Raw genomic sequence first — 16,010 nt, forward strand, 5'->3', positions numbered from 1 at the left:
CCGGACATCTCTGGCTCTTTTTTTGAAACAGGGTCTCGCTAAATTGCCCAAGCTAGGCTCGAACTTGAAATCCTCCCAGAGGCTGTACAGGCGTGCATCACCACATCTGGCTCTTTTTAAATTTAGTTTTTATTTTTCTTAGTCCGTGTTTGCAGTAGATACTGATTTCATTCATCATGGAACCTCTGAATTCTTGTTGCTGTTTTATTTTTTATTATTATTTTATTTTATTTTTGGTACCGGGGATCAAACTCAGGTCCTTGCTCTTGCGCAGCAGGCGACGAAACCACTGAGCTAAATCCCTGGCCCTCTTGTTACTGTTTTAAATGCCTGCCTTCTGGGCACACATTTATATAGATAGGCCAGCCCCCGGGGTGGCGAACGGGTCTCCAGGGCGAGGTCGGGGGTCCTCGCCGGCCTCTCTCCCTGCCGCCGCCGCCGCAGCTCTGATCCGTGTCCTCCCGGACTTCTCCTTAGTTCCTCCCGGGCTGCTCAGGCTGCTTGGCGGGAGAGTTTGCAAAGGCGTCCGGATGTTAAGGCCAGGGAGTGCATTGCTCAGCGGAAGGGCCTTGGCGCTCATCAGCTTCCCAGGAGTTTGTGAGCCAAGAAGGGTCCTTTAGGAAATAAAAAGTGGTTTCTCATAGAGTAATTGCCAGGGCCATTCGGTCATCTTTGTTTTCTTCTTTAGTTCATGCTAAAATCAAACCCATTCTCCCACAATCACCTCATTCTTTTTTTGTTGTTTTTTGTTTGTTTGTTTGGGTTTTTCTGGTACCTGGGATCGAACTCAGGTCCTTATACTTTCAAGGCAGGCGGTGGAACCACTGAGCTAAATCCCCGGCCATTTTTTTGTTTTTAATAAGGTGTGATCAAAATATACAGTGGATGTTTAATTTTCTGTTTGTTTGTTTGAGAAAAGATCCTACTATGTAGCAGCCCAGGCTGGCCTTGAACTCACAGCAATCCTCCTGCCTCAGCCTCCATCGTACTGAGAGATTACAGCCATGTGCCACCACTCCCAGCTATAACTTAAAAAAAAAAAAAATTACAGTAAAAGACACATTGTCCTGAATCCCCGTCAAAATTCTCCTCTTGCTTCAGACACACTTTTTTTTTTTTTTTTCAGTACTGGGGATTGAACTCAGGACCTTGTACTTGCGAGGCAGGTGCGGTGCCACTGAACTAAATCCCCAGCCCTCACAGTTTTTCTTTTTCTTTTTCTTTTTCTTTTTGAGACAGGGTCTCACTGTGTAGTTCAGGCTGGCCTTGAACTTACTATGTAGCCCAGGCTGGCCTCAAACTCACAGTGATCCTCCTGCCTCAGCCTCCCGAGTGCTTCAGACACACTCATCCCATTACTTGGCTTTCTAAAGCAGCCTGGAAGTCTCTTTCATTGCTGTCTTTACAAGTTGTGATAAAAAATACAGTGAATGCTGCTGCTGAGTGCCATCCAAAGGCAAGATTGTAAAAGCCTCACAGTGCATCCTCATCCACCTCATTCACTGGATCTGGTACCGTGTGACTTCCGGCTCTTCCCAAAGTCAAAGTGAGCAGGAAAGGAAAATGTTTCAAATCAATTCAGGACATCGAGGCAGCCACAACAGGGCAACTAAATACAAGCCTACTGACACATTCCTGTAATCTCAGCACTTGGGAGGCTGAGGCAGGAGGATTGTCCTGAGTTTGAGACCAGCCTGGGCTGCATAGTGAGGTCAAGGCCAGCCTGGACTAAATAATGAGACCCTATCCCCCCCTTAAAATAAATAAAAATATTTTTCCATATAACTTAAAAAAGCATCTCAAGCACCAACAAGATACCAGAGGATGTGATTTGTTTCAGAAAGATCCCCAAAACCAACATTGAACAAATAATGATCTGGAAAAAGACTCCAGTTAGTTAGCCAACTCCACATAATCCAAACTTCTCCCTAATTTAAATTTCGATACAGTCATAGGACACGTGATGGAAACACAATCCGAGAAATATGTTGTTAGGCCATTTCATCCATGTATATCCTTATTTACACTTTCAGTTTCTCACACTAGAGAAACTATTCGGTATTTACGCATGTGTGTCCTATGTATTTCATTTAAGAGGATGGCCTCAATATGCATCCATTTAGCTATAAATGACTCTAGTTTCTCATTCTTTATGGCTGAGTAGTACCCCGTTTTATAAAAAAGAAAAAATTAAAAATGTTTAAACTAAAATAAAGACATTCAGAAAGAGGTCTTCCAACACTGGTGCCAAAAGTGGCCAGAATGATGGCATAAGTGCATCTGAAACATGGTGAAGGCTTTCAAGGGAGATGGATGGCAGTGCATCTTTTATTGTAATAATAATTATTATTATTATTTGAGACAGGGTCTTGCTATGTAGTTCAGGCTGGCCTTGAACTTCCAGCAATTCTCCTGAGTGCTGGGACAGGCATGCACCACCATGCCTGGCTGTAATTATTATTTTTTTGGTACTGGGGGTCGAACTCAGGACCTTGTACTTTCGAGGCAGGCGGCTGAACCACTGAGCTAAATCCCCTGCCCTGTAATAATTTGGTTTTGTGGGGTTTTTTTCGAATAATTTGTTTTTAAGTTAAACACTCACCATATTTCTCATCACATCTCATATTTTAAATTGTAGAAATAGGGCTGGGGTTCTAGCTCAGTGGTTCCAGCGCCTGTCTTGCAAGCACAAGGTCCCAAATTCGATCCCTGGTACCAAAAAAAAAAAACAACATGGCAGTAAACTGTGGAAATATGGGTGTGGAAAATCCACATTACCATGAAGTTCACCATCTTAATGATTTATTACTTCTTTCTGGTGCAGGGATCTAATCCAGGCCCCGCCCCAGGCTCCACCCCCAGGTCCCCTGGCCGCTTTTCAGCGGCGATTTGTTGCAGCTTCTGCCAGAACTCTTTTCACCCTGCAAAACTGAAACTCTGGCCCAACTGAACACGAACCCCGTCCTCCAGCCCTAGCCCCTGGCGCTGGCCACTCCACTTCCTGTCTCTGAATCCGATGATGGTGCGGCCTCAGCACCCTTACCCCGAGCTATAACCCCAGCCCTTTTTCTTTTTTTTTTCCCCAGCCTTTTTTTATTTTTCAGACAATCTGGCTAAGTTGCCTAGGCTGGTCTCCAGCATTCAATCCTCTTGCCTCAGCCTCCCAAGTGCTGGTATTACAGGTGTGAACCACTGCACCCAAATTCTAATTGTTTTTTATAATTTGCAGCTGTTCATTTTCCCCAAGGGGTGCAGTGTTCCCCTCAACTACAGGTCCATGTGTGGAGCGAACAGAACAAGCTCTTATTCCATTCCTTTGCCCCTAAAACTCTCTGTAACATACGGTCCTGCGAGGGAGGACCCTGCAGCTACTAAACAAAAGGGAAGGGTACTCGGCTGGGTGTGGTGATGCACGCTTCTGACCCCAGCACTGGGAGGCTGAGGCAGGAGGATTGCCACAAGTTTGAGGCCAGCCTGGACTACATAGCGAGACCCTGTCTCAAAAAAATAAAAAGAAATAAAAGAAAAGGGACGAAGAGATGGAGGGAGGGAAGAGGAAGGGGAAGAGAAGGAGATGAAAAAGAATTAAGAGCTGTAGTATCCGCGAATCAAGCCTCCCCCCCCCCCCGAATGTGATCACTATGTACTGCAAAGGCAAACTAATAAAAATAACAGTTAAAAAATGAAGAAACAAATAAAACGAACTGATAAGAACAGATTTTCCAGAGCAGCAGAAACCACTTTATACCCCATCGACATTACACAAGGGCTTTGATTTCCCCACACCCTGCTCGGCACTTTATTTTCTAGGTTTGGGGGTGGTTAACTTGTTTGTGTTGAGCGGTCGCCATCCCAATGACTGTGCCGTGCACGTCTCGCTGCTTGGGGGGGGGGGCTTTTTCAACAGGAGCGTGGATGTCTGCCAGTCTCTAGTTGCACAATTCCAGGGCTTATCTTCTGGGTACGCAGCCCCACTGATAAGGGGCTATCTTTAGCCCCAGGCCTGAGAAAGAAAGGGTAAGAGCCTGCCAAGGTCAAAGGTAAGCTGCACAGCCAGAAACAGAATCCACTTTTTTTTTTTTTTTTTTTGAGAAAGGGTCTCACTTGTAGTTGGGGCTGGTTTTGAACTCACTATGTAGCCAAGGCTGGCCTCAAACTCACAGCCATCCTCCTGCTTCAGCCTCCCGAGTGATGGGATGACAGCCTGCACCACCACGCCCGAGTTATGTGCGTGGGTTTTTGGTGGGGTTTTTTTGGTACCAGGGATCGAACTCGGGTCCTTGCGCTTGCAAGGCAGGCGACAGAACCACTGAGCTAAATTCCTGGCCCAATGCGCGTGTTTTAACTGACACTCGTATAACGCTTAACTGAATACCAGGCACCATTTAATCTGTACGCCAACCCTGAGGTCGACAGTATTCTGGCCCTTATTTCACTGAAGAAGAAAGCAAGACACAGAGAGGTGAAGTAACTAACCCAAAGTAACACAGGTAGTAAATGGTATAGCAGGCATTGAAATCCAATATATCTGACTGCAGATTTCATTTTGCTAATAGGATGTACTTATGTTTGTTGTGTGTATCCCATGTAAAACGTCAGCTCCATAAGAAGCAGTTCCCTACACCGCCTCTATAACCGCACCCTTCACGAATCCCACACTAGACCCAGGAATAAAAGAACAGCCTCCCGGTCGCACAGCAGCTGTCCAACCTTCGCAGGCGTATTAGGCCCCCCTCCCGGACACACCCCTCTCTCCACTAATTGGTCATGACTGATGACTGACAGATGACTGACGCAGGCGCACCAGGCTAGACCCAGACTCCTCTGTTCTGAGACACACCCTTCTCTGTACTTATTGGCCACCTCTAGTGACTGACGGAGATAGAACCCAATAAAAGCTAGGTTCTCCGGGTAGGGGCGGGCCCTACGGGTAGACAAATTTGCGCGGGTTTGGCGTAGTCATGGCGGCTTTCCGTGATATTGAGGAAGTGAGCCAGGGGCTGCTGAGTCTGCTGGGCACCAACCATGCCCAGGCGCAGCAGCGACGGCTCCTGGGGCGCCACGAGCAGATCCTGGAGCGGCTGCTGGAGATGCAGGATGACGCCGAGCAGCGGCTGCGAGGTGAGAGGGAGGGAGCGAGGGCGCGAGGCCACCTCCCATCCGGCTGATGTATGGAGGAGGTGTACGTAGGAGTTCGCACGGTCCAACTCCCGATGCGTGCTCTGGGAGCAAGAGCTGGACGATGGAGATTGAACTGAGAATCAGCGCCCCCACTGGTGGACCTTCTGTGCCTCAGTTTCCTTAGGTGTCATAAGTCTGGGCCTCCCTCCTGAGGTTGTAGAGGGGATGTGAGCCTGGCCCTGGGTGGCATCAGGGGACAAACCAGACAGGGTCCCTGTCCTTAGAGAGCTGACATGCTAGTGGGGGACAGAGGGGACAGAAACAAAAACTCCTGTGTCCTAAGCCCAAGGGGACAAATTGGGTTGTGTAACTAGGATCGGGGGAAGCAGGGTCTGCCAGGGAGTTCTGCAAAGACTGTTGAAGCAAAAACCCGAGGAGAGCCGAGTATGGTGGTGCAGGCCTGTCATCCCAGCACTGGAGAGGCTGAGGCAGGAGGATCCCTTCGAGCTCAAGGCCAGCCTGAGCTCCATAGTGAGTTCAAAGCCAGCCTGGACTACATAACGAGACCCTGTCTCAAAAAACCGAACCAAACCAAACCAGAACAAAACAAAAAACCCTGGAGGAGATAAGGGAGGCAAGGCTATGATGAGGATTTTTAAAACTGGTGTGGGTAAAGGGCCTTGCACTTTAGATAGAAAATATGGGATAAATAATTCCATTTTCATTGGATCCAAGATGCCATTGAATGTAAAATTTTCTGAAAGGTAAGAAGGAAAGGGCTAATATCTTTACCTGAGCTGGGGGTGCCGCTCAGTGGTGAGCACTTGCCTAGCATGCACAAGGCCCTAGGTTTCATTTTCAGCACTGGGAGAAAAAAAAAGACTGAAATTATTATTATTATTGTTATTGTTATTATTATTGTTATTATTGTCATTGGTGGTGGAGCTGAAACCCAGAGCCTTGCCCATGCTAGGGACCTGCTCTAGGACTGAGTCTCCCCAGACCTTTTCTTAACATTTTGAAACAGGGCTCACTAAATTGCCCAGGGTGGCCTCACACCTGTGATCCTCCAGCCTCACCCTCCTGAGTAGCTGTGATTACAGGCATGTGTCACCTCGCCTGGCTTTTAGCCATTTGCAAACCTGCAGTTCGTTCAGTGGCATTAAGCACAATCATAGGGTTGTGCAGCTGTCACTCTAGAACTTTTGCATCTACCCAAACTAAACCTCGGTCCCAATTAAACACCAACATTTCCCCAAAGCCTGGCACCCACCATTCTACTTTGTTTTGTTGTTTTTTTGAGACAGGGTCTCACTATGTAACCCAGGCTGGCCTTGAACTCTTGGCGACTCTCCTGCCTCAGCCTTCCAAGTGCTGGGATGACAGGTGTGGGCCAGCATACCCGGCCTTGTTCTTTGCTTCTTGGGGGTGTAGGTCTGTGGAAGAGCAAGTGCTTAGCAGGTGCTGTGCCCAGGGCTCAACCCCCAGCACCAAAAACAAGAGCAAAACTCCACTGTGCAGGGGGTTTGACAATGTGTGGAGGGTAAAGTGGGCGCTCAGGTAAACAGTGGCACTTAATGATGAGAGACTGCTCCCCAGGGAGGAAGCCATCGGCTCCTGCTTGCCCCCCCAGGAGGGTAGAAGTCCTTGCCTGACCCTTAGCCATCAGAATGGGAAGTCACACAAATAAGAAATCGAAGCCTAAGCGAATTACTTGGAACTGTGGGCCCCTGGCCAGACCAAACAGCTGAAGCTGAAAGCAGCTGCTTCAGAGGAGGGGAGAAGCTGAGAGAGGGGTGTGTTCAAGTGCATGTTTAAGTGCAGGATCGTATATGGAAGACTCTGATGAAACATTAGCGTGCGTCTAAGCACATCAGCGCGGGGAGCATTTCAATCCAAGCCATCTTGGAGTCGGCAGGTTTCTCTGGGTCTCTGTAAGGAACACAGTAGCTTTCATAAGATGTTTTTTGATCTTTTTGGATGTTTTGTTCAATATGTGTCTGTTCCAAGTAGTTGGTGGAAAATCAAAAAAAGATGTAGTCTCTGATTTTTTTGTTTTGTGAGATTTTTTTGTTTTGTTTTTTTAGACTGTCTTTGTAGCCCAGAGTGATCTCAAACTCACGATGATCCTCCTCCCTCAGCCTCCTCAGTGCTAGGATTACAAGCCCACCACATAATGGCTTTTTATTTTTTATTTTGAGACAAGGTCTCACTAGGTAGCTCAACGGGCCTCAAACTCAAGATCCTCCTGCCTCAGCCTCCCAAGTAGATGGATTATAAGTGCACTGTTGCACCCAGCCTACCCAGGGGATCTTGAAGGCGGGGTTCGGGGGTGTCTGGTGGGAGGAACACGGGGCCATGTCCTGGCAGACAGGAAGAGGCAGGCCCCGGACTGTGCGCACCATGGTGCCTCTCAGGACTGACGGGGAGAAAGCATGTAGTTGGGCAGTGATTCTGAAGGGACAGCCAGGTATGGTGGGCTGAGGCAGGAGGATCACTTGAGCCCAGGAGTTTGAAACCAGCCTGAGCACACAGTGAGACCCTGTCCCCTTTCCCCTCTAAAATATTCAAGGGTGCTAGCGAGGGGCACCGGGGAGCCTGGGCAGCTGAGCAGGGTGTGACTTTGCCTTGGCGGTTAACACTGCTAGTCAGGGCAGAGAGCTGAACAGATTAGCACATGTGGGAACCGAACCCTGGGCTTCCCGGTGTCGCTTTTGGGGTCCATACTGGGATCCATCCCGGGGCCTCTGGCATTTGAGGCCAGTGTTCTACCACTGAGCTACATCCCCAGCCTTTTAAATTTTATTTTGAGTCAGGGTCTCACTAAGTCCCCCAGGCTAGCCTCGATCTTGAGATCCTCCTGCCTCAGCCTCCCAGAGTGCTGGGATTCCAGGTGTGCAACACACATCCAGTTTGTAACCTATGCTTGTTAGTAGTTAAGATGAGGTGCTCGTGGAGGCCTGATTTTATTCTTTTGGGTACATTTAAATGTGTCTTGGCAACTCTAGCTCCGAGTGTGTTCCAGTACCTTCTGGTCGGAGCTGGAACTGGGGCTGCAGATCAGAGGCTCTGATGTTGCCGGGGCTGGTGCCCCCCACACACACACTCTGAACCCTGTGGGGAACAGGGACCGAGGGAGCCTCCTTCTTTCCCCTGCAGAGACGCTGGCTGTGGAGGAGAAGGTGGCCCAGAGCCTCCTGGACACCAAGGAGTGCATGCGCCAGGGCGGGGCCAAGCTGCAGCAGCTGGAAGCCGAGCTCCAGAAGGCGGGTGAGGAGGATGCCATCCTCCGGGCCCGGCTGCGATATCCTTCCGGGCCAGCGCTGGGCTAGCATACAAGGAGGAAAGGGAGGAAAGAGGCCGGGCTGGTGGTGCACTCGGGAGGCTGAGGCAGGAGGATTGCTGGGAGGCTGAGGCCAGCCTGGGCTCAGCGAGCCCCTGCCTCAAACAACAGAAAAGGTGCTTGAGCCTGACGCCCTGGGCCCAGAGTGTGGGACACTGTCACGCCCTCCGTTTCAAAGCTGGGGTCCTTAACGGCTGTGCACCCAGCTCAGCCAGGAGCTGCAGGAGCTCAGGGAGCTGGAGGCTGAACTGGACAGACAGGAGAGAGAGGTGGACGAGGACACCACAGTCACCATCCCCGCTGCTGTGTGGGTTCCTGAGCGCACAAATGCGGGGGCCGGGGCTGGGGTTCAGGTTGGTGCCCAGGCGACGGGCTTTTCCCTTTGTCCTGTCTCCCGTCCAGGTACGTGGCCCAGCTCTATCGTCGGATTAGTAAAATAGAGTGGGATTATGAGTGCGAGCCCGGGGCGATCCGCGGCAGTATCCTTTTCTGGAGAAATGTTTGAAGAGGAAAATGAACGGCCACTGGGTCAGACGGCCAGAGAGTCCCGGATTCCATCTAGGCCTCTCAAAAGAACAAGGAGGGAGCTCGGGGTGCTTTTTGCAAGGTGGAGTACAAGGCCTTGAACCTGCTGAGCAAGTGCTCTACCACTGAGCTTTACCCCCAGCCCTTTTTATTTTATCTCCAGACAGGGTCTAAGCAAGTTTCTCAGGCTGACCTCAAACTTGCAATCCTCCTGCCTCAGCTTCCTGAGTAGCTGAGATTACAGAAAGGACCTAAATGTCTTAAATTGAAAGGGAGGGGCTTGGTTTGTGACTGAGTTGCAAAGCACAATTCTAGCATGCACAAAGCCATGGTTTCAACTGCCAGCACCAAAGATAAATCAGTAAGCCAGGTGTGATGGTGCTCACTTGTCATCCCAGCACTCTGGGAGGCTGAGGCAGGAGGATCCCTTAAACAATTTAGCGGCTTAGTGAGACCCAAATAAAAAAGACTAGGGGTAGAGTTCATTGCAAGGGCCCTCGGGTTAAACTCCAGTGCAGTACCGTAATAGATGGATGGGGGGGACACACGCACACACGCACACACCCTCCCCCTGGGCCGCAGGAAAGGCCGGGCACTGTTTGTTCTCCTTGCCTCCGTGCCAGTCCATCACGGCCCCAGTGTGGCCCAGCCCGTCCACCTGGACAGCGCCCAGCTCTCCAAGCAGTTCGTCAGCGACTACCTCTGGAGCCTGCTGGATACCGCGTGGTAGCTGGGAGCTTCAGGGGCCGTCCTCATGTCCGGGTCGTGGGGTCAGGTTAAGGGTAGACGTTTGTGCCAGTTTTGGTGGTGCACACCTGTCATCCTAGCAGTCAGGAGGCTGAGGCAGGAGGATCACCTCAAGTTCGAGGCCAGCCTGGGCTACGTAGCGAGACCCTGTCTCAAAAGGCAAAAAAAAGATACTAATAAATGTTTGTGCATAAATGGGCCTCTTAGTGTCTTTTCCTCCCTGCTTTGGCTTCAGATCCTGGACTGACTGTAGGGAGCTGTAGAGGACTGATGTGACCACGCTGAGTGCTCTTCCACATCCGTGACCTTGCCTCACAAATGACTCTAAAGTGCTGGCTGTGTTGGCCCAGGCCTGTGATCCCAACACTGGGGAGGCTGAGCTAGGAGGATTGCGAGTTCAAGGTCAGTCAGGACTACATAGTGAGTGCCTGTCTCAAACAACAACAAAAAAATTGACATTGTAGTATGGGGTGATAGATTCTCGATTTTTGTTGGATTGTTTTTATTTAGTGCTGAGGATGGAACACAGGGCCTCCTCCTACATGGCAGGCAAGCGCTCGGACTGACCTACACCACCACTGGGTTCTTTTTTCAGGGTCTCTCTATGCAGCTTAGGGAGGCCTCCAACTCGGTGAACCTCCTGCCTCAGCCTCCCCGGTGCTGGGATTACAGGTGAGCACTACCACGCTCGGCTTCCATAGGATGCTTTTGTTTTTGTTACCGGGGATCGAACTCAGGTCCTTGCGCTTGCTTGCGAGTCAGGAGGCGGAACGACTGAGCGAAATCCCCAGCCCTCTATCCGACGCTTTTATGTGGCCCCCATCTGTCCCATCGGCCTCCCAAGAGCAAGTCTTGAGCCAGAGCAGCCCGTGTCCCAGCCCTAGTGACACGGGGCCAGACAACCCCCTGTCCTGTGACCTCCTCTGGACACCATAGAACACTTGGCGCCCTCCCTGGCTTCCACCCCCAGATGCCAGTGGCACCCGCCCCTCCCTGTGTCCACAGGAAATGCCTCAGCCATTGCCGGTGCTGGAGACAAAGCCTCATGCGAGGCCAGCGTGGCATTGGGCCCATGGCCAGGGGCTGAGTTGCTGCTGTCACCTTGGTGGCCGTTCCCACCAAGATGGGGCCAGAAGCTCACTCCTGTGACGGAGGTGCCAGGCACTGGAGGAGGACAGACGGGTCCCTGCACCTGGCAAACCCGAGTGCCAGGGAGAGGAAGCAGGCAGCGGTGGCCCTGGTCACCTCCCTGCTGCAGGACCCCACTGGCCATGCCCCCAGCGCCATGGCCTCAGTTTCCCGAGGAGAGATGAGGGAATGTCTGTGCCCTGCCCCCGCCCCCTGCCCACCAGGGCTGCCCAAGGGAGGAATGTGGCTGCCGGGCTGATCTCACTGCGGGAGAGGCCGGGCTCTGCGCGCCTGCCTGGGCTGTGACTCACTGCTCAGCCTGGCCGGCAGCCCAGACAACCTCAGGCCACAGCCTCCAGCTGGGGCCGCCCCTGCCCCGCTGTCCTCTTCCAGAGGGGCTGGCCCCAGCTGGCTCTCCCATCTGGAGGCCGACTGGGTGCCCATGACAGCCCTGTGGCCACGGGAAGAGGGTTCAAGTCCCACACCTGTCATCTCAGCACTTGGGAGGCTGAGGCAGGAGGATCGCTGCAAGTTTGAGGCCAGCCTGGCCTATAAGGGTGAGATCCTGTCTCAAAAAAAAAATTCTCCCAGTATGCCATCGCAGACCTTTAAAGCCATTGCTGTGGGAGTTACCTGGCCCTGCCGATGGCTTCCTAGATCCTAAGGCCAGGAGTCCCCTGTCAGTGGGACTCGAATGGCCCCTCTGGTGGCCTCCCAGGTCCCCCTGGGGTGAAGGTGCAGCCGGGGTGGCCATGCCCTCCTCTCAAGCTGTCCTCTGGCCTGGCACCTGATGCCCCCACCTTGCACCTCTCTGCAGGCCGGAGAAAAATCCCATCTCAATGTTCTCAGGCACAGAGACCGAATTGGTCAGGGGCGCAGGTGTCTGCCTGAGCAGGGAGCAAGGGCAGAGGCTAGGTGCGAGCCCAGCACCCACATCTGGAGCTTGTCAAGCTGGGGAGAGGCTGGGGACCCAGTGTGGGTTTGTTTGTTTGATTTGGTTTTTTGTGACAGGGTCTGGCCGTGTAGCCCAGGCTGGCCTTGAACTCACAGCGATCCTCCTGCCTCAGCCTCCTGAGTGCTGGGATGACAGGTGTGTGTCACCACACCCAGCTTCTCCTGTTCACTTGGAAGTGTGACTGGTGTCTGTGTCCCGCCTGGCCCTCCTGTAGGAGCCACACTCTTGTGAAGGCCACCAGGAGGTCAGAGAGAGCCGTGTGCCTGGCTGTGGGTTTTCTGGTGGATGGGGAAACTGAGTCCCAGTGCGGGGCGGGGGGGGGGTCAGGCTATTTGTCTCAGTTTTCACATCCAGGAGGTAGCAGAGCTGGGGATTTTCACCTGAGCCATCCAGATCTAGACCTTAAGCTCTTAATCTTCACAAATGAGATCATTTATTTCAGTTGGTGATAACTGAGCCAGAGAAAATAAAACCCCATGGGAGGGGAGCTCTGCAGGTCCCCAAAAACGAGGTGTCGCTACCCAGATCCTTCCCATGGAGCTACCTCTCTCCCCCCTTTTTATTTTTTAGTTGGAGACAGGGTTTTGCCAAATTCCCCTGGCTGGGTTGAACTTGTGATCCTCCTGCCTCAGCCTCCCAGAGTGCTGGAACTACCGGTGTGCACCGCTGTGCCCCGCTGCCATTGACCTCTTCACGGGTCACTGTGCAGCAGCCTGGCCCACCTCCAACTGGTGACCCCTCTCAGGAGGGGTGCAGGGGAGGGGCCCGCCCGGGGGCAGGAAGTGTGTGGGAGATAAGGGGCCGATCAGGCTGCACAGTCATCACCGTGGTAAATCACCGTCCTGCCCCACCCCACCCCCTGCCGTGGGGACATCCGGGACAGCTGCAGGGCAGAGCGGCAGCCCCGCCTTCCTTCCTCCGCAGCCTAGGGTCAGGCTGACTCTTGACAGCTGTAGCAGGGCAGCAAGGATACTTTTTTATTTTGAGACAGGGTTTCGCTGTATAGCTCAGGCTGGCTTTGAACTCATGGCAATCCTCCTGCCTCAGCCTCCCAAGTGCTGGAACTACCGGTGTGCACCGCGCCAGAACCACTGAGCTAAATCCCTGCCCCAGTGAGCAGTGTTTTAGTAACTCCTTTAACAGAGAACAGCCCAAGCCGGACACCAGACGCTTCCAGCACCTCCGACCTTCCCCACCCTTCAGCTCCAAGGCTCCCCCTAGCTCCCGGCCACCCCGCCTGCTTGGCCCGTTTAACCTGTTTGCAGACCGGCTGAGCTTGCGTTCGTCCAATTGAGCAATTATTGGCGGGAGATCCCGGGCGGGCTGCTCAATTTTTGCTCCCGGAGGCGTTTTGGATGGTGCCCAGAACTGAAGGCGGAAGGAGGAAGGACGAGCCACCGTGTGGACACAGGGGACATGACAGGCGAGCAGCAGATCTGTTTTCAGGGGGGGAAACTGAGGCTCCCAGGTGCCCAAGAGGTTCAGGGCGGAGCCAGGATCCAAACTCATGGTCTAGTGGGTCCCCGGGTCGCTTGTCCCCAGGCGCCTGCAGCGGTGGGTTCTTGCTGGGCTCAGCGGAGTGGGGCCAGGGGGCGGGTCCCATCCACCCTGCGGGTCCCCAGCAGCGTCCCCAGAAGCCCCCACTTGGAAACAGCCCAAATGCCCATCAACTGGAGACTGGATAAAGAAAATGTGGTGTTTTAATAAAATGGAGTACTACTCAGCCATAAAAAACGAGAAATTAGAGACATTTATAGCTAAGTGGATGCACATTGAGGCGATACTCTTAAGTGAAATAAATAGGACACGTGTAAATACCGAATAGTTTCTCTGGTGTGAGAAACTGAAAGTGTAAATAAGGACTAAATGTATAATAGGTAATGTGAAATAGGAAGAAAAGGGGCAAAGGGGAAGGAAGTGGGAGGGCTGGGGAAAGGATAGAAGGGAATGGGATTAATATGAGAAAATGGGAAAACAGGAACAAAATCTTTGTAAATAGGGAGGACTGGAGGGGTTGAAGGGAGGGCTGGGCAAGGGTGAAAAATAAGAACCAAGAGAGACTAGGTAAAGGTGCAAATTTCCAATGATGAATATCATTGTATTATATACCTAAAATGTACCAATGATTAGAATGAATAATCGATAATGCAAAATAGGAAGAAAAGGTCCAAAGGGGCAGGGGAAAGGAAAGAAGGGAAAGGAAAAAATGAGAAATGGAAAAAATGGAAATAAAGTCTTTGTAAATAGGGAAGGGTGGAGGGCGTGAAGGGAGGGCTAGGAATGGGGAAAAATTAAGAACCAAGATGCATCATGTAAAGGTACAGTTCCCAATGAGAAATGTTAACTGTGTTGTATGCCTACAATGTACCCATAAAAGAATTTAATACAGAAAAGGAATCCTTGGTATGTGTCCTTTTGGAACTGGCTCCTTTCCCCACTCTGTGTCCTTGCAGTGCCGCCCAGCAGAACTTCCTGTCAGGGCGCAATGAGACCCCTTTGTTAGTGGGAACCCCCCTGTGGATCCCATTTGCTCACACGTGGACACGGGGGTTCTTGCTGCTTTGGGCTGTTGTGGATGATGCTCCTGTGAACACGGGTTTGCAAAGATCTGTTCAGGATTGGGCTTTTTGCTGAGTGTGGTCACACACACCTGTAATCTAAGTTACTCCGAAGGCTGAGGCAGGAAGATTGCAAGTTCGAGCCCAGCCTGGGGAACTTAGTGAGATCCTGGCTCAAAATAAGAAATAAAAAAGGGCTGGGGATGTAGTTCAGTTCTCCCTGGGTTCAATCTCCAGTACTATCCCTACAAACCAAAAAACCAGGCATGGTCATCCCAGTAGTCAGGAGGCTGAGGCAGGAGGATATGCATGAGTTTGAGGCCAGCCTGGATTACATAGCAAGACCTTGTCTCAAAAAAAAAAAAAAAAGAGAGAGAGAAAGGAAAAAAAATCCTGCTTTCAGCTCTTTTGTGTGTTTACCCAAAAGTGGAATTTCTAGATCATATGGTAACTTGATGATTTTTTTTTTTTTTTGAGGAATCACCAACTATTTTCCACATTGGCTGCAACACTTCATAGTCTCACCAACAGAGCACAAAGTGTCCCAGTTTCTCTACATCTTTTTTTTTTTTTTTTGGTACTGGGAATCAAACATGGTTCTTGTGCTTCTACATCTTTTTTTTTTAATGAAAAAATAAAACAGGGCCGGGTATTTAGCTTAGTGGTTCTGCCACCTGCCTCACAAGCACAAGGGCCGGAGTTCTATCCCCGGTACCCCCCCCAAAAAAGAAAAAAGAAAACAAGATTTCATAACAATAATAAGACAATAGCAATAGTGAATACACCGTGTATTGTTATCTTCAAAGTAGTTACTCAAAGGGCTGGGGATTTAGCTCAGTGGTTTCACTGCCTGCTGCACAAGCGCAAGGACCCGAGTTTGATCCCCAGTACCAAAAAAACAACAAAAAACAAAACAAAGTAATTACTCAGAGAAGACATGGAAAACAAAGCTTTATAAAGAAGAAACAAAGGGGTGGGATGAAGTGGGGGTTGTGCTGTACACACCTGTCATCTGGTGTAACAACTTTTTTTTTTTTGGTACCGGGATCGAACTCGGGTCCTTGCGCTTGTGCAGCAGGCGGCAAAAACACTGAGCTAAATCCCCGGCCCCCTCTATTTATTTTTTAAAACACAGGGTCTTTCGTGGTTGCCCAGGCTGTCGCTGAGCTCGTGGCCTCAAGAGATCCTCTTGCCTCAGCCTCCTGAGGATATGGGACCTTGTGGACCCACCGAATGCCTGACTGTGCCCCAGTTGATAGGAGTCTCTGTCCTTTGCTTTATAGTGTCTTAGGGGCCTTAAATGCCCACAAAGGCCACGCCGGCAGAGCTGAGGCACGTGTGTGAGAGAATTGCCTGCAGGCTGTCGGGGTGGGCAGCAGTGCCTGGGCCTGGGTGCCCCTGGCTGCTGCCCAGCAGCATAGCACCTGCATCGAATTCGAGACCCCTTCTGGCAGATCTTCTGAGTCCTGGGACTGCTGTTGTGAAATCTCTTCATCTCTCCATCTGAGCAGTGGATCTGATAGCTTGTTCATCCTGCCTCTGCCCCTCATCTTTGGTGTGTGTTTGAGACAGGGTCTTGCTATGTAGCCCAAGCTGGCCTCCCAACTCACAGCAATCCTCCTGCCTCAGCCTC

The 16,010-nt window shown here is 51.3% G+C and overlaps 1 protein-coding gene across 1 annotated transcript; it reads left to right on the forward strand.

The window, feature by feature from the left end:
* Positions 1 to 4,913: 4,913 nt before the first annotated feature.
* Spc24 (SPC24 component of NDC80 kinetochore complex) lies at positions 4,914 to 9,935 on the forward strand. The gene is made up of 5 exons (XM_004865559.4): positions 4,914 to 5,121; positions 8,281 to 8,425; positions 8,667 to 8,771; positions 8,867 to 8,943; positions 9,613 to 9,935. Exons 1-5 carry the CDS (start codon positions 4,962 to 4,964, stop codon positions 9,717 to 9,719), a joined length of 594 nt encoding a protein of 197 aa, XP_004865616.1. The 5' UTR covers positions 4,914 to 4,961; the 3' UTR covers positions 9,720 to 9,935.
* Positions 9,936 to 16,010: the final 6,075 nt, after the last annotated feature.

The sequence above is a fragment of the Heterocephalus glaber genome, unplaced genomic scaffold, assembly GCF_053883595.1.
Source record: "Heterocephalus glaber isolate CG9 unplaced genomic scaffold, H.glaber_assembly_v1.0 deba00001760, whole genome shotgun sequence".
Classification (NCBI taxonomy): domain Eukaryota; kingdom Metazoa; phylum Chordata; class Mammalia; order Rodentia; family Bathyergidae; genus Heterocephalus; species Heterocephalus glaber.

Coding starts and splice junctions, on each gene's coding strand:
- Spc24 (XM_004865559.4), top strand. CDS start 4,962: ATGGCGGCTTTCCGTGATATTGAGGAAGTGAGCCAGGGGCTGCTGAGT. Junction 5,122..8,280: donor CGCCGAGCAGCGGCTGCGAG/GTGAGAGGGAGG, acceptor TTTCCCCTGCAG/AGACGCTGGCTGTGGAGGAG. Junction 8,944..9,612: donor GCCCGGGGCGATCCGCGGCA/GTATCCTTTTCT, acceptor CCTCCGTGCCAG/TCCATCACGGCCCCAGTGTG.